At 43.4% G+C, this 25932-nt stretch overlaps 11 protein-coding genes across 11 annotated transcripts; 6 read left to right on the top strand and 5 right to left on the bottom strand.

Moving 5' to 3' along the window:
* Nucleotides 1–104: 104 nt before the first annotated feature.
* Bfra_008358 (putative deoxycytidylate deaminase protein) lies at nt 105–1302 on the top strand (the record flags this gene model as incomplete). The annotated part of the gene is made up of 3 exons (XM_037338721.1): nt 105–126; nt 183–1189; nt 1258–1302. The coding sequence occupies 3 exons, from the start codon at nt 105–107 to the stop codon at nt 1300–1302; spliced, it is 1074 nt and encodes a 357-aa protein (XP_037192027.1).
* Nucleotides 1303–2356: 1054 nt separating this feature from the next.
* On the bottom strand, nt 2357–6044 carry Bfra_008357 (uncharacterized protein; the record flags this gene model as incomplete). Its single annotated transcript, XM_037338720.1, has 3 exons — nt 2357–3033; nt 3116–3532; nt 3758–6044. 3 exons carry the CDS (start codon nt 6042–6044, stop codon nt 2357–2359), a joined length of 3381 nt encoding a protein of 1126 aa, XP_037192026.1.
* A 3003-nt stretch (nt 6045–9047) lies between these two features.
* Bfra_008356 (uncharacterized protein) lies at nt 9048–9812 on the bottom strand (the record flags this gene model as incomplete). The annotated part of the gene is made up of 2 exons (XM_037338719.1): nt 9048–9561; nt 9619–9812. The coding sequence occupies 2 exons, from the start codon at nt 9810–9812 to the stop codon at nt 9048–9050; spliced, it is 708 nt and encodes a 235-aa protein (XP_037192025.1).
* Nucleotides 9813–11085: 1273 nt separating this feature from the next.
* On the bottom strand, nt 11086–12226 carry Bfra_008355 (uncharacterized protein; the record flags this gene model as incomplete). Its single annotated transcript, XM_037338718.1, has 5 exons — nt 11086–11090; nt 11141–11296; nt 11357–11994; nt 12074–12110; nt 12187–12226. 5 exons carry the CDS (start codon nt 12224–12226, stop codon nt 11086–11088), a joined length of 876 nt encoding a protein of 291 aa, XP_037192024.1.
* Nucleotides 12227–13338: 1112 nt separating this feature from the next.
* Nucleotides 13339–14612, top strand: Bfra_008354 (uncharacterized protein; the record flags this gene model as incomplete). The annotated part of the gene is made up of 2 exons (XM_037338717.1): nt 13339–13512; nt 13671–14612. 2 exons carry the CDS (start codon nt 13339–13341, stop codon nt 14610–14612), a joined length of 1116 nt encoding a protein of 371 aa, XP_037192023.1.
* An 874-nt stretch (nt 14613–15486) lies between these two features.
* Bfra_008353 (putative u3 small nucleolar ribonucleoprotein imp3 protein) lies at nt 15487–16146 on the bottom strand (the record flags this gene model as incomplete). The annotated part of the gene is made up of 2 exons (XM_037338716.1): nt 15950–16146; nt 15487–15891 (listed from the first exon to the last, which is right to left on the bottom strand). Exons 1-2 carry the CDS (start codon nt 16103–16105, stop codon nt 15487–15489), a joined length of 561 nt encoding a protein of 186 aa, XP_037192022.1. The 5' UTR covers nt 16106–16146.
* A 178-nt stretch (nt 16147–16324) lies between these two features.
* Bfra_008352 (putative 37s ribosomal protein s18 protein) lies at nt 16325–17124 on the top strand (the record flags this gene model as incomplete). The annotated part of the gene is made up of 3 exons (XM_037338715.1): nt 16325–16421; nt 16484–16818; nt 16903–17124. 3 exons carry the CDS (start codon nt 16325–16327, stop codon nt 17122–17124), a joined length of 654 nt encoding a protein of 217 aa, XP_037192021.1.
* Nucleotides 17125–17836: 712 nt separating this feature from the next.
* Bfra_008351 (uncharacterized protein) lies at nt 17837–18694 on the top strand (the record flags this gene model as incomplete). Its single annotated transcript, XM_037338714.1, has 1 exon — nt 17837–18694. The coding sequence occupies one exon, from the start codon at nt 17837–17839 to the stop codon at nt 18692–18694; it is 858 nt and encodes a 285-aa protein (XP_037192020.1).
* Nucleotides 18695–21255: 2561 nt separating this feature from the next.
* On the top strand, nt 21256–21526 carry Bfra_008350 (uncharacterized protein; the record flags this gene model as incomplete). Its single annotated transcript, XM_037338713.1, has 2 exons — nt 21256–21423; nt 21458–21526. 2 exons carry the CDS (start codon nt 21256–21258, stop codon nt 21524–21526), a joined length of 237 nt encoding a protein of 78 aa, XP_037192019.1.
* Nucleotides 21527–21676: 150 nt separating this feature from the next.
* Bfra_008349 (putative pre-mrna-splicing factor protein) lies at nt 21677–24658 on the top strand (the record flags this gene model as incomplete). The annotated part of the gene is made up of 2 exons (XM_037338712.1): nt 21677–24412; nt 24515–24658. 2 exons carry the CDS (start codon nt 21677–21679, stop codon nt 24656–24658), a joined length of 2880 nt encoding a protein of 959 aa, XP_037192018.1.
* Nucleotides 24659–25285: 627 nt separating this feature from the next.
* Nucleotides 25286–25731, bottom strand: Bfra_008348 (putative chaperone heat shock protein hsp12 protein; the record flags this gene model as incomplete). Its single annotated transcript, XM_037338711.1, has 3 exons — nt 25286–25311; nt 25371–25520; nt 25593–25731. 3 exons carry the CDS (start codon nt 25729–25731, stop codon nt 25286–25288), a joined length of 315 nt encoding a protein of 104 aa, XP_037192017.1.
* Nucleotides 25732–25932: the final 201 nt, after the last annotated feature.

The raw sequence follows: 25932 nt of genomic DNA, 5'->3' as shown, positions 1-25932 counted from the left end.
ATTTACAAAACCTCCCACCACACATCTTCACACAATTAAATAAAGTCAAAATTGTGGTCAAAGTTTCAACGAGCTTTGGGATAAAAAGAAAGCCAAAAAACGTTATGTTTATTGGTCTGTGTGGAGGTAAGTGAATATCCTAAGCTTATATACAATAATATTTAGTTGACCTTTGATCACAGGAATTTGTGCTGGCAAGAGTACAATCGCACAATATCTCGTAGAGCACCATGGCTTTACTCACCTTTACCTTCGACCAGAGCAAGGCAATAAAAGCTCTACTCAAATCACCAATGGCGTTACAGCTGAAGAATCAGACAATGTCGAAGAGAATAGTATAACTTTAAGACAGAAGTCAAAACCTCAATCGCAATCCCAATATACTTTTACAAGCACCACAGACCTCCTCGACTTCGTAACCAAGCGCTGGCGCGAACGATGGGTAACAACGAATATCTACACCGAGTCTATCCTTGACGCCCTTCTCCGACGCCCCTTCTTCATTCTTGTCAGCGTCGACGCCCCAGTCTCCATCCGCTGGAAACGCTTCCAAGCACGTCCCAACACACCTTCCACACCAATCACTCTCGAAGATTTCCTCCTCCGTTCCGATCAACATCTCTACGATCCCGAACACGGCCTCCAATCCCTCATTTCCCGCGCTACCATTCGTCTCCTCAATACCTCCTCCGATCTCGCCCACCTATACGCTACACTCGGCAAACTCGATTTAACAAACGAAGACCGTCTCCGACCAAGCTGGGATCAATACTTCATGCAACTCGCCTCGCTCGCCGCCCAGCGCAGTAACTGTATGAAACGCCGCGTGGGTTGCGTTCTGGTCCGCGAAAAACGAGTTATCTCCACCGGTTACAACGGCACACCCAGAGGTCTACTCAACTGCGGAGAAGGAGGTTGTTCCCGCTGCAACGAAGGGCAAGGCTCTGGAGTAGGACTCGGCACATGTCTCTGTCTCCACGCTGAAGAAAACGCCCTTCTTGAAGCCGGTCGCGAAAGAGTCCGCGAAAATGCCATCCTCTATTGCGATACCTGTCCCTGTCTAACATGCAGTATCAAGATTGTTCAAGTCGGAATTTCAGAAGTGGTTTACAGTCAAGGATACAGTATGGATGCGGAAACAGCAGCTGTATTCGGCCAGGCGGGAATCAAACTGAGGCAGTTTATTCCGGTATGTGAAATTCCCTAGCTAGCCTGCAGCATGCGCGAGTTCACTCACTAATCCCTTTTTCTTCACAGCCAGCAAATGGTTTAATCCATCTAGAAAAACAGTCACTATATTAGCATTTTAAAGCAATGATACCCCATTTATACATAGCATAGCGAAGGAAGGAAGGAAAAGCATATGGGCATCTACATACACACATTTCCACGGTTTACACACATACGCAGTATGTGAAAGACATTCCCTTCAAGATAATCTTCTTTCTCTTTTCTCTCTGCTCTTGACCTTCCGATCTTACCCTCTTTTCCCCGTCTTTATACGGTATCGACCAACAAAGTCTTGGACCAAATGGACTTCCAAATCTCAACTTCCAATTTCCAAGTTCCAAGTATATTAGCTGCACCAACATCTCCCTCTCCCTCTCCCTCTCCATCTCTCCCTCTAGTCTCTCCACACTGCTCACTACTCACCCAATACAAATTGCATCACACAAGTAATACATGCATATATACATACAATCGCCCCTCTTATCTATCATTCTATCATTCTATTTCTCAACAAATAATAGCAGAACTTAAAATCTATCATGAAAAGCACATCCATATCTTACATATCCATATCTTGCATCACACATATCACACATATCACACATTACATATTACATATTACACATTACATCAACAGCCCATGCCATTCCATTCCACACATTACACAATCAAGCAAACAAGCAAGCAAGCTTCATTCAAGCATCTTTGATAATCCAAACATCCAGATAATCCAAACAAAAAGCAATCATCAAGGTTCCACGTCATTCATTCCACAACATGCTCATTTCATACCAAATCATAACATATTCATTTTCTAGCACATCTCATCCTATGTATGTATCAGGTAGGTGGGTATTTGAAATCCAAAATGCAAAGGAAATTCGTATCCATACTTCATATTTCATATCCATATCCATGATATCATGATAATCATAAAAACGCATGCGTGTCTGAAATAACGAAAAGTGAAAAAAAGTCAACGCAAAAGAAATCCAACGAAAAACTAAGAGTAAAGTCAAGGTATTATTTCCACGGCCGTGATATCATTACCCATCCCAAGCATCGCAAAAAGGAAATTAGCGAAAAACAAAAACGAGAAAAGAAAGCACACCCGCTATATCCAACCCTAGATCTCTCTATCCCTGTCCCTATCCCTCCCTCGACTCCTACTCGCTCTCCTACCATTCCTCCCCCTACTCCTCTCCCTCTCTTCATCCTCTACATCCGCAACCGATCCACGACTCGAACCTCCCGCCAACCCACCCTCCTTAACAAACCCCATCAAAAGATCCCCCCACGTCTGTTTCCCCGCCACCACATCTCCCACGCCCCTAACCACCCTCTCGACCATTTCATTCCCACCCCCAAACTCCTTCGCAATATCTCTCTCTTGTTCCCGACTGCCACTTCCATCCCTACTCCTACTTAACGGTCTCCCATCTCTATCAAACCTCGCTGGCAACACCTCCACATCCTCCTCCTCACTCTTTTCACTGTCACTCTGATCACCATGTCTTCCTTTCCTATGTTTGCGGTGTTTACGAGGTCTGGATGGTCGATCAGAAGAAGGATCCGAGTTACGTCTTCGTCTTCTTCTATAACGACGATCTGAAGATGGATTTGGTTGTTCATATGTATTTACCGTGGAAGTTGATTGATCCGCTTTAGAATTACGTATACGTTCTAAGCGACGGGAAGAAGTGGGAGATAGAGGAGCGAACATGACAGATTTGTTTGAGGGAGTAGCTTCGATTGGTGTCAAGGGTGAATCGGGTGTTGATGGTGTTGGAACATTTAGACGATCTAAGAAGATAAGTATTAGTATGTTGATGAATCATAAAAATTATGTTGTACACATGGAAAGGAATGAATAATAGCAACGCACCCTCCCGGTCGTAAACATGATCAGTTTGAGGTGGAGAGGTTTCATGAAAAGGGAAATAAGACTCCTCTCTTGTATGAGGAGGTACTGTCATAGAAGGTTCGGGATTCGAAGATTGATGAGTACTCACATTGTCACCAGGAATTCTGGATGAAGGTGGGTAATGATGAGGATCATGAGTGGCAGGGCGTTGACTTGCATAGTCTTGAGGATTGTAAGGAGGAATAGGAGGGATTTCATTAACAAAAGGTGTAGATTTATTTCCATGATGGGTGAAAGTTTCTGGGTTAGAAGTAGGAGGTGGTGGGAATGCATTATGTTCAGGATAGTATGAGCCTCCAGAAGCGTGAGGCGGCGAAGGCGAATATGTCTCATCACGGAAATTCGTGTAGTAACTTTCAGGTGCTTCGTCTTCATAGCCTGATTCAAAACGAATGTTAGTACGAAAGAAAGAGATACATGAGGCCGAGCCACTCGAACAAATGATTTAACAGATATTGGAAGTACCTATGGACATGAAAATGAAATAACAAGATCATTCGGGGGCTTTGGGGATAAGATTTGAAAATCTTTTGGATAAAGACGATCTTATTTCCGACGGGGAAACCGAGCGGGAACTTGATCTAGAGTGCTGGGGGACCTCACGTCTTCGTTCGCGCTCACGCTCATGTTTTTCTGCGTCCTTTTTCTCTTTCTTCTCCTTTTTCTCTTTTCTCTTTCTATATTCATTGATTCCAATAGCGGCCGCACCTGTACCCAACGCACCAGCAGCAAGATCTCGTACTCTGCTACGGCTTCTACTTCGTGATCGCGATCGTGGTCGTTCTCCATCTCCGCTAGATGAATCTCGTTTGTGTCGGCGCGATCGACTTCGACTACGTCTGGTAGCACCGTAAGCAGCTCCAGCTGCGGCCGCCGCGACAGCTGGATCGTACTCGTTAGGTCGATCGAATGGTGCTGGCTGCTGGTGCGTGTATACAGGTTCAGTACCGTACTGAACCATGCCTAATTCTGGGTCAACACCTGGATCAGAATATACGCCTGTAGATCTGGCTCTCGACCTGCTTCTAGTTCTGCTCCTAGTCCTGCTTCTTCTTCTCTCCCGTCTCTCGTATACATCATCTTCCTCGGCCTCCTGCTTGGCCTTTCTATTCTCATACAAACCGGCCACTGCAGCACCCGCAAGACCTGATCCAGCTATCTCCGCGGCTGTTCGAATTCGTGATTGCGATCGTTGACCACTACGCTTTCGGGATTTATTCCGGAAATGCTCTGCGACACCAGCGACTATAGCAGCTCCAGCTCCAGCTTTTGCCATGGATTTTTTACGATGTGCTGGGTCGGCATGTATGCTCTTGCTCCTGCTCCTGCTTCCATCACGTATGATGGTAGTACGCTTTTCATACTCATCGGACCAATATTCATCGCCATCGGAATAACGGCGACCACGAGACATACTTCTTTGTCGACTTCGACCACGAACTAACTCTTCCTTGTTTGCGCTCCTGTTCTGGGCATATTTGACAGCAGCTCCAGCGGCAATTGCAGCAGCTGCCAAACCAAGGGCTGTCTTCAACTTATGATGCCCATGTGGGCTGCTTGATCTGGACCTGCTTCTGCCCTCACGACTGTCACGATAACGGCTGCGTGCTCTAGTAACTACTTCGGCACCAATCGCACCTAATGCAGCTCCACCAATAACATTTCTTCCACGATGAGCAATTTCAGATCCTTGCTTTTCCTTGTGGCTTGCCAAAAGAGCAGCTGCACCAGCACCAGCTAAGGCACCTTCTGCCAAATGTCTTCGGTGATGAGGGCTATGACTACGACTGCGTGTTTCTCTTTTGACAACCTTTTTTCGTATGACATAACCTTCGCTATCATATCCATCATCGTAACGACGATCATAATCATCGTCTCGATCTCTTCTTCCACCAACCTCACGAACATCTCGGCGGTAATAGTACTCATCCTCTTCTCTGCGTGGTTCAGGCCGTGGAATGATTTCTTGTTGTATTTCCGTCTTCCTTTCAATAACTTCAACCCGTTGTGATTCTGGCGCAATTTGTGGTATAATGATTGGAGCAGGGCTTGGCGCTTCTTGAACAATAATTCGTTGGGGTTCTGGAGCTTTTTGTCGAATGATAATTGGTGGTGGGGTAGGTTCTGGTCGATCGTAGTATTCGGTTTCTCGGGAGTATCTTTCGAGTTCATAGGGTTCATTATGACGTCGAGTTATTGTTTTCTCAACTGTGACATCAGTTTCGTGATCCGTCTCCCATGGTCTATCGTTCCGACGCCGTTCCCAAGGTAAGGGACTTCCGCTTCGTTCCCGCTCCCGCTCATAAACTACTGTTCTAGTGCGATCTCGTTCACGTTCGGGTTCTCTAGCTCGCTCGACTGTACTTCTCTGATACTCAACCGCTCGATCATAGTCGACAGCTGAACGGGGTCTTTCAGGTTCGTATCGTTCACGATCAACCTCAACTCTTCGATCAACCTCAATTCGCTCCGTTCTTCTGACTTCTGGTTCATATCGGTCCACTTCTACTCTGCGATCAACTTCAATACGTTCGGTGCGTCTTGGCTCGGGTTCGTATCTTTCGCGATCAACCTCAACTCTTCGGTCTACTTCGATGCGTTCCGTTCGTCGTACTTCTGGTTCATATCGTTCACGTTCGCGATCAATTTCGACGCGACGATCCACTTCAACTCGATCACCCTGACGAGTTTCGTACTCGCGATGGGAAGAACGAACGGATCGAGTGTCGTCTACTTCCTCGACTCGATTAGGTGCGACCCGATAACGTTGGACGGTACGATAAGTACTACCATTTGGCTTCGAACGACCGTAAGTTGACCGTTCTTCATCGGAAGAATAATAGTCGACCTCTCGGTCATGATAAGAGCTGCGAACAACTCTTTCAGGCATTTTGAATTGTTTACCCTGTAGTTGTTGCCAAAAGAGTAAGGGTAAATCGTAAATGTGTCCGGAGACCACACAGTATATGTTTTCAAATAGATTTGTTGGTTGGAAATGATTTTAATAGAAAGAAGAAAAAGAAGACCAGAAGTTGTAGGTGGTTGTTATTTGTTGGTTGGGGGGGGGGTTGGAAGTTGGAGGATTACTTTGGATCGAGGCTTTGCTGCTGATACTTTGCGCGCTCACTCTTCCTCTTGCCCCTCCTGACACGAGCGTATGTATGTAGGGAGGTAGGTAGGTAGGTAGGTAGTGAATGAATTTTAATGATTAGGATTTGATATGGTTGGTCCCACGGCCTTATGCGCCAATAGCTTATGTCGACATCTCGTGATGTAAGCCAAATGATTGATTTATATAGTTTGAGAAGTGAATGAATAATAGATGTTTTGATGCTGTTGGTGAGAAGCTTATTATTATATGTAATGCGTATGAGTTATACCAAACATATGTATAATAGATGATGAGGGGTGATTCTTTAAATTTCCACCACGATACTCGAGTAATTGGGGGGGAGGGGGGTAAACAATTTGACAGTGGGGACTTCGGATGAAAGTGGAAGTGGACTGGAAATTTGCGTCAGTGTACATATGTGAATTGGGCGAAGTCAAGCTTTTCGGTGGTTGAGTACACAAATGCACAAATGCACAAATGCACAAATCCACACCTCAACTTTTACTCAACGAAAGAAGCAAAGCAAGCAATTTACCGTACAGCATGGAATCACAACGATATCTCGGGCGTCTACTTGTCAAATCTCTTTGGGTACCTATCTCAACCACGGGGAACCTTGGAGTATTTGATCTGGTGAAGAACAACAACCCTCGTAGCGCTGGGATTAGGTTTTGGATCATCCAAGGAAGCGTGACAGCCTAGGTACAGCATTCGAGGAAAAGGAAGTAATCAGAAGTTTGTGTTCGGTCCCGTTTTGGGCCTCGTGATTCTTACGGAGTTCTGTCTTGCAAAGCTTTTCTGACACTTGACTGATACAGTTGAGATGGAGATGGAAATACACAAGGTCGGTAGTAAGATCTCGCATTTCTTTTGGTGTAAATAGGTATATATGAAGGCATTTCGATACTGCCTTGTGTTTACCTGACTTATATTAAAACGTTTACTATGATCTTTAATCTCTTTACTCTTTATCCCTCCCAACCTCTCGAATGTTCGTTCAATCCATTCTTCACATCGTCGCACGTATTATAAGAGGGAGGTATTATCATCTAGGGAGAGAGAGACCTTCTATCTATTCGCCCTGGCCCGAGAGCTGGAGGGGCGTATCCTTGTACAAAATGATACAAAATGACCAACTTATGCAGCGTGGAAAGTTTGGCGTAGAAAAGCGAATGAATGACGATGACGCACTCGTATCGTAGGGATATTCTACCATGCACATTCAACATTCACAAATAAAGTTCGCAATAAACAGTGAACCAGTTCCATCCAAACTTCTCATGGTCAGTCATATTGGTGTGTAGCTAGTTGTCGTAGTGCCCGCGGCTTGTGCTCGGGTATACATACTAATGATACAAGCTAGAGACTTAGCACATCATCTACCAGACCTCAGCCTTCAACAGAGCCGCATGTGAAGTTACATACGATCTAGGGAGATGGTCAAAAATGCTGAACTCACATTGCTGCGCCACGAGATAACGGATATTCGCTTTCATTTTACCACCAAGACGCCCCCTTAGATAGATACAACTCGATAGTCATCCCTTAACCGCCACATTAGCGGTCAAAATAGTCATGGGCGTCAATGTGGTTTCTTCACATCATTACTATCGTTCTAGATGAAGCATATTCACAGGTTAAGTTTCAAAAAACGGGACCATCAATAAAGACCGAGTAGAAACCACAGATCACAGAGTCCAGCCTGCACGCAATCCATGCAAGTAGGGCAATTAGGCTTTTCGATCTACAGCGCCCAATTCTTTGAGTTTATTTAAGTAGTCGATCAGTTTAAGAATATAAGGCTGGTTTAACCTCGAGATCATCTCGGATCTTTGGGTTTCAAAGCTGGCTGTGTTTGCTGCTGGGGACCGATGGTGTTGTGAGGGTATCTAATTGGTTGGGTATGGTATTGCTTACGAAAGGAAATTGAAACGGTATCCACTCATCCTTCACTTCGCCTCGTGGAAATCTATGTTTGATGTTTGGTTGCGCGCCATACGGTCAGGTTGAAATGATACAGAGCTCGTCGATATACATCGTATTCTTTGCTCGATAAGTATCAAGAAGTGCAAGCATTTTATGCAGATCTCCTTCGACCTAACTGGATTCATCCAGAATTCTTTCTCTGTCATCAAGTACCGATATTGCGTTTTCTACCATTGCTTCTCGTGATACTGAATCGTTCAGACAGGCTTCTGCCATTTCTCGAGCACGATGATGATTAACGTATCTCACAACACTGCGCATGAGGTATAGTCTGACATTACCATCTATGTTAAAATATATAACTCTAAACCAAACAATATATAGCATGCTAGTGCATTCTGATTCCAAAAGATGCACCTGCTTGGTAGTCATATACAAGATAGAACATGATGATCATCATGGCAAATGACCGGCATTGGGCTATATATAGGTATCTTATTGAAGTCAATGAGAAGATATTAGACGCCGGTTTATGATAGCACTGTTCAATCATCACAATCATGTGATGTCTTTGGGTGTGATCGCCTACTGATCAAGTACATGCGGTGGTCTGGAAAAATGACACAACGTCGAGTTTTGGTTTGTGTTAGTTAACAACGAAGAACTTTCAATCTTCAATACGGAATGAACAATCTCAATTTCATAACCATGCGTTAAATATCGCGGCACAGTTTTCATGTCATATCTAAACTCAAGCATTGAGACGGATACCACAGCAGTCAGAATAATTCTGATATCCAATCTGCCATGATCTCGTTTAAATCCTTCCACTTGTTCCTTGGTGCAAAGTTGTCTCTATGTGGCGGGTTCTTCGGAAATGCAACAGCACCAGCTACGGAGTCTCTCACAAATTCCTGTCCGTCTTATCGCTGGTTCCGCTGCTGGTTCCGATGATGATTCCGGTGATGGTTCCGGTGATGATTCCAGTGCTGGTGTTGGTGGTGGTGTTGGTTCCGATGTTAGTGTTGGTTCTAGTGTTGGTGGTGGTGCTGTGGTTGTGTTACTATTCTCTAATGATGGCGGTGCTGCGAGGGGGATTTGAGACACCAGTGGTGCTATCTCGAGATCTTGGTCTGGAGATGCATGAGCTGAGGATTGTGAGTTGAACGTTGAAAGTTGAACACCTCCAGGCTCATTCCACCCTTCTGATGACATATTTGGATTGGCAGGACCCGGTGCTTGCGAATTATTGGTAGACACAGGTTGGCTTCCTGTTCCTCCTTGTGTGATATTGCTACCGACGGATACATGCTGAGTCACTGGCATTTTCGGTGACATATGTCCTTGGTTACTAGCTTCTAGATCATCACTGACCATAGTTTATTTTAGTTGTGTTATAGAAAACGAGGAAAGACTCAAAACTTACTCTTCTGCGCAATCTCTACAAAACACATTTCTATCTGGCGTGATCATGGGTATCGCCTCTCTACAGTAAGCATCCTCAACTAGATGTCTCTCACATCGGTATCTGTGGCGATAATCATCGTGCCCGCATTGTAAGCATCTGAATCTGTCTATTTCGCAATAGAGGCCAGAGGTTACATTATTTGGAGTATTCATGATGATTGTTTTTGTAATTTTTGCAATTTTGGGTTTGGAGTTGTAAATGCATGTCATTTATAGGCTTTAGTTGGTGTCTTGATATCTTTCATTTCATTTATTGTGAGGGTCTGTTGAAAGGTTGATTGTACTCTCACTATCCTGTGCAAGGAATTTCTCATTCTTCCGCGAGTTCATTGCTTATTAGAATAAGAAAGGTAAACGTTGATCAAACACTTAGTGACTCATGATGCTATTTTCAGTTTGAGATCTAGAGAGGAGGAGACAATGCACTGTAGTCAAAGGGTTATATTCTTTTGCTTCAAATTCCCTAGGCATTTGAATCTATTAGTTTCCTCCTTCTCCAATACGAAAGTTCGCTGCAAATCCGGGATGTTCTTAATAAGTTGAAGAGAATTCGAGGTTGAAGTTGAAAAACTTTTTTTGGAGGAGGTTATGTGGTTTCTCGCTACTTGTTAGCTGTTACTCGAATGTAGTTATTTTCAGAGATGAGGTCTTCGAGTGTTGGGCTTGAGTGTTTTCTGGGAATTTCAGAGATTTGGAGGATTGTAATGATAATGGGTGAATAACTTGTTCCATGGAATCCATTTCATCACAAGACTATATGTTGGGCAGAATATAATAAATAACGGTACCATGGGATATTAATATTGCCATCGACTTTCAACTGGCTTACATATTATTCCGATGTATTTTCAGCCCACAATTCTGTTTGAAGTCAAGAGACTTGAAAGTATAGTTTTTTATAGTAACGACGGTGTCAATTATTGTCTTTGTAGGCAAGTTATGATTCAAGTGGCACATCATTCTTATCTTCACATTCAACAACTGCTATCTCACAAAATCATTCAAGATGTCAATCAACCATTTATTATTTCTATCATAAAACCAAAACTCCCATCATGGAAGTATCTAGTCCGACCCCCATACTCCCAGGAACCCGTCCTTAAAGAGCTTTGCAGTATCCAACCATGTATAACGGTTTTCTAGATACCCGAAGTTATACATCCTAAAACCACACTAGAGCCACCGAAGTTATGGGAGCTTCGTATCAACAATTTTTCGACATCATCCCACTGATATAGGAGGACACGTGAGGTTTTTTCTGGTCGGTGTGTACAATGTGCGAAAAACGTCCTGCTGACAAACGATCGAAGAGTTGGATTCGCAGAAGGTCTCTTATTGTCTCTTCTTGTTGATCAAAAACCTGGGTTCATATCAAGGTGCAGATTTAGGACAACCAACGACGAGACCAGGAAAATTGGGATGCGAATCAATCTAGAACGTATTAGCAAAGTCAACAATCGCAGCCTAATCAGATAACATACTTTCTTCTTCTTCCTCTTCTTCTTCCTCATCCGCAAGATCTCCTCTTTCACCAGCAGCAGCAGCAGCAGCCGCTCTTGCTTGTATTCTCCGCTCCTCCTCAATTCGTACATTACGAATACCCTGCGCGACACCATTAAGATCGGCAATTGTGCCAGCTATATCGCAATCGTATTAGCAAGACTCGAAAGATGACTGGGGGAATAAGAGGGATTTACTCAGGGTGTCGATGATGGTATCCACATATGTATTGAGATCCTCTGCAGCGGGTGTTGCTGTGCCGGAGGACTCCGAGGCTTTCTTGGACTTGGAAACTCGGGAGGATTTGACGCCTGAAGATTTGGACTTGGGTTTGACGACATACGGCTTCGAAGCGGTCGCCGATGCTTTGCCGTTGGATTCTCGTTTTGGGAGAGTATATCTTCCTTTGGCGCTGGGAAATCCCGCATTGGAAGATGTGCCGGATGCGTGCATATCGCCAGCACCGCCAACGGGAATGGTATGAGAAGCTCCTACTCCGGCTCCCAGGGTTGAACCACCGGATATTCCTGATTGTGGAGCGTAGGAGGTTCCTCCCGGCTGGTAGAGATCAGCGATGGGGAGAGGTGTGAAGGGTGGGAGGTTTCTTCTGTTGAAGAGGTTTTCCGGTGTGGAGACGGGGGGGTGGAGTTGGGGGGTGTAGGGGTGGAAGGGCGGGTGGATTGGTGGGGGGATGGGGTGTTGATGATGGTGAGAGAGCCGGGGTTGTGGAGGGGCTGGAGTGGTGGTGGTGGTGGTGGTGCTTGCTGTGGTTGTTGCTGCTGTTCCTGGGGGATTTTGGCGGGTTGCAGGTGGGGGTGAAAGGGGGAGGGGCATGCTGGGGGATTGTTAGTTTGTATGAGGAAAGGGATAAGAAGAGAGGAAGAGAGGAAGAGAGGAAGAAAGAGTTAACATACCTAGTAGCCTCTCGCCAAGATTCCCTTGAATCCCTATCTGTTGAATGTGTCAGTCTAGTGAAGATTTTACTACAGCAGGTAAGTTTCGAAGGGATGATAGAAGATATACATACTGCGACTGCGCTCCGCCGAATCATCTCTTTGACGATCCATTTTGCCAGGTATGTATGTAGCTTTTTCTTCGCTATGTAGTAGGATACAATTGTACAAAGATTTTGGAAGCTGGAAGTACAATAAACTAAATCAAACTTGAAAGTACAAACAAATTGTATGTATAGTTATGATACAGAGATGTCAAAAGTATCTTACAATGAAACGAGCTTTCCGAAATCGATACTAGAAAGAGTGTATCTGGAGAAAGAGGAATACTTTTACAAAGAAAGAGGGGACATCATAGGTATTGGGGAGGTATATATAAACATTTGTGAACAAGCTTCCCCGCTTCTCATTACATTTCTACAGTAGCTGAAATTGGTATATGAGGGGTTTGATTACTTGACATGACATGATAACTCGAACCGAATCCGAAATTAGCTTTGTTTTGATTTGTATTAGATTGACCTCGGGGTATCTTGAATGTTTCAAGGTGAAGTGTAGAGGGGGAATGTGAAGTAGAGTTACTCATTGGATGGAGGGGTAGCTAGGTGGATTTTTATTATATGGTAACTACCTAGTGAGAATGTTGATGAGATGAATGGATGAGTAGCATCTATTGATGCTGAGTTCTTCACTTGGAGAGGTATTCGTGTGAATTAAATAGTATTTTGTATCTGGAAATGAGTCCCATTAAGTTATTCAAGAAGGCAATATTAACAAAGATTGTCTACTTCCTGATTGTATTTACTATTTGTTACTTGCTACTCTCCATCCAGAAATCATCATCAATACACTCATCACCCAAACAAACCAAACAACCTCACACATTCATCACAAACTTACTACCTACCTATTCACTTCTCGGTCTTCGGAGTGATGATTCCCCTCTTGAAAGTATCATGATCTGATATTCATCTTCTCATTTCCCATCCATAACATTCACTATAGAGAATAGAAACACGAAAAGAGATTTGAAAGGAATTTGAAAGGAAGTGGCGGAGTCAATGAATATTCAGCATCTCTCTTTCGTGTTTTCTGGTAGACTTGTCATTTCTTGTTTTTCTCTTTCTCTTTCTTTCTCTTCCCTCAGTTTCTCCCCCCTCACACACACACCATACAGACAAAACAAAACAACACAAAAACATATGACCACCCGTCTCTCATTCAAAATGTTTGTTCCCGTCTTTACAATCAACTTCCTGACAATCCTGTCCTTTCTCTGTGTCATTGTTTCTGGGAACCCTATCAAGCGTAGCGAGGAAGAAGCTACAGGCGTGAGAGTATCAGGTCTTTTCGGTCTCTTTACTACACTTGCTACTTCTGCTTTGACGACTGGTGAGCAAGTAAGTTCTAGACTTTCTTCCTACCACATTTGGTCCCTCCCCTTTCTCTTTCCACATCACCCTACCACCAATTTGCTCAACCTAGAATCACTTAAAACAGCCACCCGATCAGTCTTTCAAGAAAAACACCATCACTAATCCTAACACCAACCCAACAGGTCGGAATCGTCATCCTCTCCAGCCAAACCGTTTTTATCCAAGAACCCAACTTCTTCCCCGCCACAGAATGGGGTGTGCCGGAGCCTACTCGCTCCAGCACCAGCTCCAGCACCTACGCGGCGGGAGCTGTTGCTGTGACGAGTACATTTGGAAATACACCATATAGTTTTCCTACCTCTGATTTCCCTGCTGCGAGCACGCAGTTCGATGCTTCTTCATCTGAAGATTCTTCTACTGATGCTCCGGCTTCTGCTTCTGCTTCTTCATCCGGAGACCCTTTTACCGATACTCCTGCTTCCGCATCATCATCAACAGATTCAACACCAACTTTCATCCTAACACCCATCATCGAAGACAAACAGCAAGTCGCAGCCACAACAACATCATGCAACCCCGCCGTCGCAGGCGTAACAATTCCCGCTAGCGCTCTCACAACCGGCGAATACGTCGCGGTCGAAGTTCTCTGCGAGGAAACAATCTACATCCAAGAGCCTAATTTCTACCCCACCAAGACCTGGTACGGTATCTCCGCCTCCTGGACACTAAATACCACGATCGCCACATCCACATCCACATCTACACCCACGATGTGCAATACCGCTGTTGCAGGTGTTACAGTCCCTGTTAGTGCCCTCACGACCGGAGAATTCGTCGCTGTGGAAATTCTCTGTGGCGAGACGATTTATATTCAAGAGCCTAATTTCTTTCCCACCAAGACGTATTATGGTGTTTCTGATGCTGCTTCGGCGAGTATGGCTACAACTTCTACGACGAGTGCATCTTCATCTAGCGCTATTGCGGGAGCTGAATTGCAGGTGCTAGGTAAGCGTGCTGGAGATAGTGTATCTTTTTTTGCGAACAACATGCCAACTTCGCTGCGTCATGTGAATGCGAATCGGATCCAGAGTGTTGCAAGTGGTTGTGCTGGGGCTTTTGAGTAAAAAATTCATACCAAAATGAACATGGGAGATTCGCAGTGCGTGTGTATTTGAGGAATCAGTTCATATGGATTGTGGCAAGCTTTAGTGTAATGAAGGCAAACAAGCGCAAGAAATTTAAACATTCATGACTTTATTATGGGGAAATTGACTTGTTTTTCAAAGCTTGCTGTTGTTTGAACGATTTGCTAAAAAAGCTAAAAGCTTTGAATATAATGATAGTATAGATGACACTTGCCATGATGGCTTTTAGATGATAATAAACAGAAGTGTTTCTTCACACAAGCAAGTAAAAAGGATTGATGAAAAAAAAGTTAAATGATATCAGATGATGGAGCTACCTAGGTTTCTGCATCTGTATCTGATATCAGAAGGCTGATTTTTGGTGAACCTTGACCAGAGAATCTAATAAGTTGACTTTTGTGTACAGCTGTGAGGAATGAGCGTGATTGTCTGCAGAAATCACAATAGTATTCATCATGATTGTGGTAAATCGGTGATCGCCCGCCGAAAGATACTTAAGCTTGGGATTTCCATGAAGGACGCTCTATCATAGCCTTTGCTATATCGCTGTTCAAGTTAAAACCCAATCATGAGACCACCCATCCTCCATATCCTCTAATTTCAGGAATCTCCGTTGTCGTCCTACTTTCATCTCTCTTTGCATGAATCTAATAATCAAGCTGATTCGCACTCCATCTCCAGGAATCTGGGACCATCGAAATCATTAGTTTCTTGTCATACTTTACAACTTATTTTATCCATGAATTGGTTCAAGGTATCCCTCTCAAATAAATCCATCAACCCCGAAACTCCGAGCAAAGCAATTTTTCCTACGTCCAAGACTCCAACTATGCATAACCTCGTCTCCGATCCTCTACAACAAATCAAAATCATCCAATTTCTCTCTGTATTTCAAGATATTCCTCTTAATCTTCGAACCATCCACCCAAGTAACGAAATCTTCCATGCTTCTCGTAACTAAAAATGCCGTGTCTGTGATAGTTTCCGTGCCCACTCTAACATGTCCTTGCTCAATAATCTTATTCGCAGCCTGCACCGTCTCTGCCATTCTTAATCTCGTCATTACAACTGGTAAACGTCTTCGACAGAATGCGGAAACGGTAACGTGCGATTCGACGGAGGAAAGTTTGGAAGTGGAAGCGGTGGAGGGAAGAATTCCCATGTCGTGAAGTTTAGAGAGGAGAAGCTGTTCTTGCTTTAGACGGACTTGGGAATCGGGAGGTAAGAGTGTGAGTTTGTGGGCGAGTTGACGGAGAGACTGTTCATATGTATATATTAGTACCTGATGGTTCCTGTCACGAGAACTAGAAACCTACACCGCAGAGTCTATTGTATTTTTGGTAGTCCCCAGGTTTCTGGATCGCATATCTCCGTATAACAGCCGCATCTCGATGATTGTTATCTGACGCGTAGGTTGTGAAGTCGACTTTTCGAAGGAGCTTCTGCTCATGATGCTTGAGTTTACGAACCATTTTGTATAATTGAGTTCAATTGGAAGATTTGAAAGATGTTGTGTCTGGCGCAAATGTTTGATGGCTATCATTATTCCATTGTAGATATCAGAATAAATTTTTGCGGGTCATCGGAATAACCAGCTCCGATGCGGGGTTTCGGCCCGCTTTGGACTTCAAGATTTTGGTATTGAGCAACACCAAGTGGTTGTGGTATTGAATCGTTCAAGTATAGCAACCATGCCTCCTCGACTACAATGTTTAAACGCCGCGCGCAATGCGGTATCGTCGCCGTTCCTCGGAATGCGATTTTCAACTGGTAGAATTCTGGCCGCTGGTATGTCAATTATAATTCAACAGTCTTTCCACCACGAAGCCAATTGCTAATGCTCCTCGCAGAACTTCCTCCAAGATCCGACGCATCATCCTCAGAAATGAGAGGTTACGATAGTCTGATGTCTCTTGTGAACAAAGCTCAAGAAAAAGGCAACGAGCGACGCAAGGCATTAGCAGCCAATTCTAGGGTGCAGCAAACTGCGGCTCAGGAATACGAAGACAATGTTTCGAGATCAGCTTTGACAAAACAAATACATAGAAGGTGGAGAGCTGGAGATGTGTATGCGCCACATGATTTGAGTGGAATAGAAATGGCGAAATGGAAGAAGAGGGGAAAGGTTACGAGGGATGTTTTTGATGTGGTTGCTTTTGATCCTATAGCTACCGGAAGTTACAAGGTCAGTTTTTCTTTCGGGAATCGAGAGAGTAAGATGTTAGGGGGTTTTGAGAGAAGCCTTAAGTGGACTAATGAGATATTGTAGAATTTCTCCATCATGTCAGAATATGTAACACCGATGGGAAGAATTAGAGGAAGTAAGGAAACTGGATTAAGGCCGGTCAATCAGAGAAAGATTGCAAAGGCAATTAGGAGGTCTATTGGTTTGGGTATGATGCCGAGTGTGCACAGACATCCAGAGGTCCTTTACAAGGCGAGGGAGAAGGATGAAATGAACGACAATTACAAACGAGGTACATTGGTGTAGTATATTTGCAGGGTTGCAGGAATGAAGGAATGTATGATATATGTCGACTTGGTCGCGGACATGCGTCTAGTGGATTGAAATTGGCCGCAGTGATATCGAATTTAAGCATGTATCAATTTCGGCCGCGGAACACGCCACATCAACTAAGTACTACTGGGAATGAAGGGGGGAGGCCCACTTACGTGAAGGTACTATCGTGCCATTAGCTGTTTGACGTTACCACTGGCGAAGTTTCCCCTGTCACGCTGAACTCCTCAAGTCGAATATTATGCATTGACGAGGGGCGTGATTCTTTCATACTATTTGAGCGCTGTGGGATATAAATACAAATTCAATAACGATTTAACAAATATTCATCAATATTCGGCTCTGCAAGTGTATGACTACAAACATGATAGACTATAATTATGCCTTGATGAGGCCATAGGCCTGAATAGGTACCCAGGTAGGTATCCTTGAAGTCGGAAGCCGTACAAACAAAAAATCGCCCTTATTTCAACACATCAATTATCGATACTACGGTCTCTAAATCAACTCTTCCAATACAAATAAGTTTTAAGTTTCTTACAATTTATTCAAAAGCTTTGAATTTCATTCTAAATAAATTCATCCATCCATCCACCTTACCTTCGATCAGCTTAATCAAAAAATACGTCTCTCGCGTCCTTCCTTTTTACTAAAATGGTGCCAACAACCTTTCCGAAGACCTTTCATGGCTCTTAAAACAAGAATCCCCCTTACTCATCGGACTTATTCTAATGCCAACGACTCCAATGGATCAAATTCTGACTTCGCCAATGATTTAATTCCCAAATACAGCATCTATTATGAAGAGTCAATGAAGATAATTGGTAAAATCCAGAAGGAGCTCGGCGAAAAACGTCTTTTGACGGAACAAGTAAATATGCTAGAGTTGATTAGGTTGAGATCAATGTATTTCAGAATGGTGAAGGAGAAGGGAACTGCGCTTAGGAAAACACAATCGCAACTAGATACTATGGAGATGGAACGCAGACAGTCCTTCAAAGTTTTCTTACCAAACTCACTCCGCCAAGCCAATAAATTTCCGCAGTTGGAAATTATCTTCGACGCCACGTTTGGAATTTCTAAGGACGACGCCAAATCTATGTTGATCATGGACGAACGTTGTGAGGAGGAATTTAAAGTACAGCATACTTTGGAAGGCCATGGACTGATTTTCAGTCGTCTCATGCCGGACACATTTCCACCAGTATTCAAAGAATGGCTAAAGACGATTCAAGAGGTCAAAGGCCAAATCGACAATGCAGAGGCAGCATATCGAGGAAGCGCCGACGTTGAGGAGGACGATGCATTAACGCCACCGGATTTCATCTCCAGAGTTGATGTTGTATTGTATGAGAAAGCCAAGGAGTTAGCTGAGGCTTGTGACCTAGCTTACTATGATGATTTTAAGACTTTTGGGAGATCTACTCATCCGCTTTGGGAATACAAGGATAGGATGATCGCAGAATGGGAAGAAAGAAATTTGATGCCAGAATTGATGGCGGCTGCTGAGGCTAACTGGAAGATCTACTGGAGGTATCTATGAGGTTTCCAGCTGTAGTGGATGGTGTAGAAATTTTTGGGGAGTGGGGAAGAAGGTGTGACCTCGCTCCGCAAAACTGTTCTATCACGACAACATAATGTCCCTCTTTGAATAGCAGAATTCGCCGCTCTATAATATCAATATTAATATTAATATTTACAGACCATACACATGTCTATATCCCATAAACTCTAAAATCTTGAATGTTGTAAAATGCGAGATTGTTCCTTGGAAATCGACAGCAGAGAAAGCAGTTGATCAATCCTTGACGACCAATCGAGAATTCTTACACAATTCACAACATTTCAATAACGAGAGGAACTTGTGTAAAAATACATCCGGCATTAACACCAGATTTACAAGGGCATCCTTTGCAGTCTCACAGAGAAATGAGAATGAGCCTTTTCTATAGCAAGCCCAGTGAATTCAATGGTTGAGAAATAAGCGAAAAAATGGAAATGAAGTCATTAACTGTGGAATATTCCGACATCTAGATAAGCAAGAACAGAAGTGATGACTAGGCTAAATTTGAATTCCTGAGAGTCTTTCCTTGGCAATTATGAAACAAGGTGATGGATTTACAACGGAATCCTACCTGAGAAACTGAGACGCCTATTGATCTAAAAACACTCACATTGATATATCTCAAATTATGTTTTGGAGCGCCGAAAAGATACATATGGTTATACCTAGCCTGTGTTATCCAAGTAATTCAATAAGTTGACCTCTCGGTCACGAGGATTCTTTTCTTCTGATTGAGTAATTCGGGTCAAAATATTCACACCAAGGGCAGAGATGAGGCGCTGGTGCAGTGTATGCAGAGTATAGATGAATATCAATTTATGATTACAACGATCAATCAAGGTTCACCTTTAGACATAAAAAATATCAACGGATGTCATACGGACTCCGCAGGTTCAATCTCGGTCACTAGCAATGTTTCGTTCCACTCTAATACTATCCCATCTCTTTGTGAGCCCAAGAGGAAAGTCTCAAACCCATCTCTTTCCAAAACCTAAAACTTGTATTATCACATATCAATTATTTTCAAAAAATTAAGAAATTTTCGGTATGAATCATCAGAACATAGTAATGTGTAGTAACAAAACGGTTTAAAAATGTTTGTTGGCCAAGCTGTCATATTTATGAGAAAGGAGATGCACTTACGCTCGGCTTTTGGACAACTATTTTCAAACGCGAATTTTGCTGTGGTCATTGTGACCATTGAAATTGCTGTAGTTTTGTAAATATTCAATTTGCTGTGGCCAAATGACCAGTGGTGTTGCTATGGCTATTGTAGCCTCTCATTTGAGTTGATTGCTGTAACCTTTTGTTGCTGGGGCCATGTGGCCTCCGGAATCATGATGGGTGTTTAATGATTATATTTGTTGCGGATGACTGTCTGCATTCTGTAGATTTGTCAGCTTAGATTTCGAGTTTTGGTTTGTCTATAATGGTGAATTAGACAGCTAGACCACCAGATGTGTCTGTTTTGATAATTTCTATCTATTGAAAGTATAACTAGCGACGATGAAGCACAGTTTAAGAGATTGTTAGTAGGCTCAGCTTGGTGACGTGGTTCACAAGTAGAACAGACAATCAAATCAAGTTCAACGATTAGAGATTTAAAAGAGTTGTCGTGAAGTTTATGCTCTAGTTTTAATACAGATACAGAGTTCTACAAAGACCAAACCATATCTTAGATTTGTTACCTAGGATTGCATGATGGAGATTCGGTTCGGTTCACGAAAACTGAATTCATAGAATCCTTGATTTGCCGTTGATTGAAATTAATTCCACGCAGACAGACCTAGTCATGATTGGGCTTCAATAGTTGAGATGATAACTCCACAACAATTGATGGCGTAGAGGCTGGGAAAGTCGAACGCTTGGTTCCATAATGCAAAAATTATAGCCAAGGCGACTCGTTCGTGCTGTGCAAGCTCTCACTGCTATTGGGAACATGAGCAAGGTAGGAAACCACGTAGCAACATGATGTCTCAGAATTTTGAGATCACGAGTTGTATTGTATGGCCAATTGTCATACTCGGGACAGCAATTCTAGAATTTTGTACCATATAAATGGAGGGGTTTAGATGGGCGAAGATAATCGCTACTTTCGATGCCTTTGCCAATCCTCAAACAAAGTCTCGATTTCAAGTTTTATATGTTCAACGGTCTTACTCAAGCTTTATGAAGACGTCATGCATGATACATATAGAAACATGTGCATCGAGGTAGTATTTGTCTGTAGGTTGCGGATCTAGAATGTATACAATAGTTCCACTGAAAACCTTTCTACACTTGTAGGAAATAAAATTAAGATGATACACAGGATAGGCTAATCCTTCAATTCTATTTAAACAGGAGCCTGCATTAGTGTCCTACTTTATGTTGTCCATTTAAATTTGCAAGAAGTCAGGGTCCATTGAGAAAGAACTAGCTTACATAAACCAAACCTCTACACAAAAACGAGAAGCTAGGATACCAACTATAAAGTACTAAGCGTCAGTCTTCTGTGCTTTGAAGCCATGAGTATAACTTTGAGATAATTATATGTGACAATGTCTTTGACTGCGGTTCCCAATGATCCAAGGAAATTCCCCAAGACCAAGATGATAGACAGCGTACATCTTCAAGCTTTGAGAATATTTCCGAAGGAGAAGATAGTCAATGCTATGTCTTCTCTTACTAGACTCTTACTTAAAAAGAAACAAGAAAGGGTTGCTACGGTTGCTTTCCAAACAGAAGAAAGAGGCAAAAAAGTACCAAGCGAGGTCCGAATCTACTGAAGTTGTGAGCCATATGGACCGTGCGCAAGTGGATCTACAATGATTACATAAATACTTCAAAACGGCTGCTACTCAATCGTTAGGCTGTCGGGGATTAACATATTTATTTACTCTCAGCCTTGCATCTTTTCTCGAGGTTTCATTATTTCAATGCTTTGAATCTTGAATTTCAAATACAATAACGTTCGCAATTATGTCTGGTCGACGCGATTTCCTCAGTCAAAAGGCGCCAGAAAATTATGTTGCTGGTTTAGGTCGAGGAGCGACAGGTTTTACAACACGATCTGATTTAGGTCCTGCGCGAGAGGGACCAAGTGAAGATCAAATCAAAGAGGCTCTTGCAAAGCGCGCTGCTCAACTCGGCCAAGCAGCTCCTACAGCATACGGAGCTACAGAAAAAAAAGATGATGAGGAGGACGATGAGCGCTTCCAGGATCCGGACAATGAAGTTGGGTTATTTTCAGGTGGCGTTTACGACAAGGACGATGATGAAGCAGATAGGATCTACCAGGAAGTAGATGAGAAGATGGATAGAAGGCGGAAAATAAGAAGGTTTGTCTCCCCATTTATTACAAGTCCTCATTCTCCAATGCATTTGGTTTATCATATGAAAATAGATGAGCAGATTACCGACGAGTTTACCTACAGGGAAGCACGAGAAAAAGCAGAAAGGGAAGAATACGAACGCAATAATCCCAAAATTCAACAACAATTCGCGGACCTGAAACGAGCGTTAGGAACAGTCAGTGATGAAGATTGGGCAAACTTACCGGAAGTAGGCGATTTGACTGGCAAAAATCGACGAAGCAAGCAGGAATTGAGAAAGAGGTTTTACGCAGTCCCTGATAGTGTCATTGCTGGAGCTCGGGACACGACTGAGTTAGGGACTACTGTAATGGATGATGGTGGAGAAAGTGCAGGAGGAGATGGACCTGATGGAACTATGACTAATTTCGCGGATATTGGAGCAGCGAGAGATAAGGTACTCAAAGTAAAACTCGATCAAGCATCTCAAGGGACCGATTCAATGTCTGGAAGTGCGACCAATATCGACCCGAAAGGATATCTTACAAGTTTAGCCAAATCCCAAATTAACGAGGGAGAAACCCAAGTTGGTGATATCGTTCGTGTACGAACTCTGCTTGAGTCTGTTATCAAAACAAATCCAAAACATGCTCCAGGATGGATTGCAGCTGCTCGTGTCGAAGAACTTGCAGGAAAAACTGTAGCGGCACGCAACATCATTGCGCGTGGCTGTGAGTATTGTCCCAAGAGCGAGGATATATGGCTGGAGAATATTCGATTGAATGACAACCACAACGCAAAGATTATTGCAGCAAATGCCATCAGAAACAACGATCGTTCAGTGCGGTTATGGGTTGAATCTATGAAATTAGAATCGGAACCTAGAGCCAAGAAGCGAGTCATTAGGCATGCGTTAGATCACATTCCTCAATCTGTAAATCTCTGGAAAGAAGCTGTCAATCTCGAGGAAGATCCCAGTGATGCACGTCTACTTCTCGCAAAAGCCACCGAAATTATCCCTCTTTCAGTCGAGTTATGGTTAGCTCTTGCAAGGTTAGAGACGTCCGAGAATGCTCAAAAAGTCCTCAATAAGGCTCGCAAAGCTATACCTACTTCCCATGAAATTTGGATAGCTGCTGCCCGTCTTGGTGAGCAAATGGGCACAGCTTCTAAAATAAATGTCATGAACCGTGCTGTTAAAGCTCTAGCAAAGGAGTCTGCCATGTTGAAAAGAGAAGACTGGATTACTGAAGCAGAAAAGTGTGAGGAAGAGGGAGCAGTTCTGACTTGTGGTAACATCATTCGTGAAACTCTTGGATGGGGACTAGACGAAGATGATGATCGAAAAGACATTTGGATGGAGGATGCAAAAGCTAGCATCAACCGTGGAAAGTATGAAACTGCTCGTGCTATTTATGCTTATGCACTTCGAGTGTTTGTTACTAGCACAAAGCTTTGGCTTGCAGCTGCAGACCTAGAAAAGAACCATGGTACCAAGGAAGCTTTGTGGCAATTACTCGAGAAGGCTGTCGAAGCACGCCCTACCAGTGAAGTATTGTGGATGATGTTAGCAAAGGAGAAGTGGTTAGCCGGTGAAGTCGATAACGCGCGAAGAGTCCTCGGTAAAGCATTCAACCAAAATCCAAACAATGAGGAGATTTGGCTGGCGGCCGTGAAACTAGAAGCAGAAAACAACCAGCCAGAACAGGCACGAGAACTTCTCAAAACGGCACGACAAGAAGCTCCAACTGATCGTGTATGGACAAAGAGTGTTGCATACGAAAGACAATTAGGTAATATAGACGCAGCTTTGGATCTTGCGAATCAAGGATTAAATCTGTTCCCCGGTGCAGCCAAATTATGGATGATGAAGGGTCAAATCTATGAAGGCGAAGGCAAAATGCCACAAGCCCGTGAAGCTTACAGCACAGGCACAAAGGCATGTCCTAAGTCTGTTCCACTCTGGTTACTATATTCACGACTCGAAGAGCGAGCTGGTATGGTAGTCAAAGCACGTAGTGTCCTCGACAGAGCCCGGTTGGCAGTCCCCAAATCACCAGAATTGTGGACCGAATCCGTCAGAGTTGAACGACGCGCAAATAATACTGCGCAGGCTAAAATCATGATGGCAAAAGCTCTCCAAGAGGTACCCAACAGTGGATTATTATACACAGAATCGATTTGGAATCTTGAAGCGCGTACGCAAAGGAAACCAAGGGCATTGGAAGCTATCAAGAAAGTCGACAACGATCCAATCCTTTTCGTCACTATTGCCCGTATTTTCTGGGGCGAGAGAAGATTGGAAAAAGCGCAGAATTGGTTCGAGAAGGCTATTTTACTAGATAGTGATTTGGGTGATACGTGGGCTTGGTATTACAAGTTTTTATTGCAGCATGGCACTGAAGTAAGTCTCAACCTCCCTGGTTCTATACATGAAAATGAGCACAGGCGGCTCGGTGGCGTGGTTGAGTTTGGCATCTGGATCAAAACTAATATGCTTAAATAGGAAAAACGAGCGGATGTGATACAGAAATGTATACTGAGCGAACCTCGCCACGGGGAATACTGGCAGGCGGTAGCGAAGGATCCAAAGAATGCGGGGAAGGGCATCGAGGAGGTATTGAAGATGGTCGTGGAGAAAGTAGAGTGAGGAAATTTTATGAATGGAATGGGAATGGGGATACAATGAGATGAGAGCGAGGAAGTAATGGGTGTATGATATGATACTGAAGAAACATAGATATTTCACATGAGTACTTGCTTGGTGCGTGGGTTGATGATTCAATGAAGCATATTGTATTCCTGTTATATATTGCACACTGGGATTACGCGAAAGGAATTGAGTGCTGGGCTAGAGATGGTGATGTATAGAATAGAGTCTGATTGTCGGTATCTCAGTGAGGAAAGGGAGGTTGAGACTCAAACGAAAAGATTTGTAAGATTTTTAGCAGGTAAAGAGTGTAGTAGGAAACCTATTACACAAATAAATTCACATCGACTTTTATATTTATTATATTCACACCACATTCACGAAAAATAAAAGACGAAAAGGTGTATATGTGTGAAGGTATTTTCATTCACCAACACTAAAGACTATTACCAGTCATTCATCCGTTCCTTCCTTCCGAATATCATACATTCATAAAAGCAAGCTATCTGTGTAGCAAGCAAAAGTAAAGCCCATTCAATCCCAACGCTAAAAGAAATAACAATGCTTCGATTCATTCATCGTCCTGCCTTCCTCCGCAACAATGTGAATTATTTGAAAGAAACAAATTTATTTGTTGCCAGTGAGGGAAGAGGCTAATAGATAGGTCAGCTTTTGTTCATTGTTTGAGGGGTGCAGTGGAATGTTAACGTACCAGTGTTGGAGAGGGTGTCAGAAACAGTGTTTGCAGCATCGCCGGCAGTGTCTGTGACGGAACCGAGAATACCCTTTCCTTGGCTTTGAGCATCGTCTGTTCCAGAGCGGGTCTTGTCGGAGAGTTCTTGGGTGGTGGACTTGGAGTCGGCTGTGAGGATGGGTTGTTAGTATATTGCGCGAGAGGAAGATTAGAGGGGAGGAATTGAAGGGAATTGCATACATGGCTGAACGGCACCAGCAGCCTTGTCAGCACCTCCAGAGATGTTCTCTCCGATCTTGGTGGTGGTGGATTTTTGGGAGTCGGGAGTGACCTTCTCGGAGACTTGCTCGCCAACACCTTTGCGGAGACTGTCAGACATGTTGATGGAGTTTTGTTTTAAGGTGAAAAGTTGAAAAAGTTGTTTGAAGTTTGTAGTTGTAGGTGTGGAAGTGAGTTTGTTGATGTGAATGAGGAATGGAAACTGAGTGGAAGAAGTGACCTTCTTATACTTAGGAGGAGAGAGGAGATATGACACTAGCCATGGTGCAAACGAGGCAGGTACGCACGCATGCTTCTTTCA

This window comes from Botrytis fragariae (genome assembly GCF_013461495.1).
Source record: "Botrytis fragariae strain BVB16 chromosome Unknown tig00000061, whole genome shotgun sequence".
Lineage (NCBI taxonomy): Eukaryota > Fungi > Ascomycota > Leotiomycetes > Helotiales > Sclerotiniaceae > Botrytis > Botrytis fragariae.
This window is presented reverse-complemented; position numbering and strand designations above follow the sequence as displayed.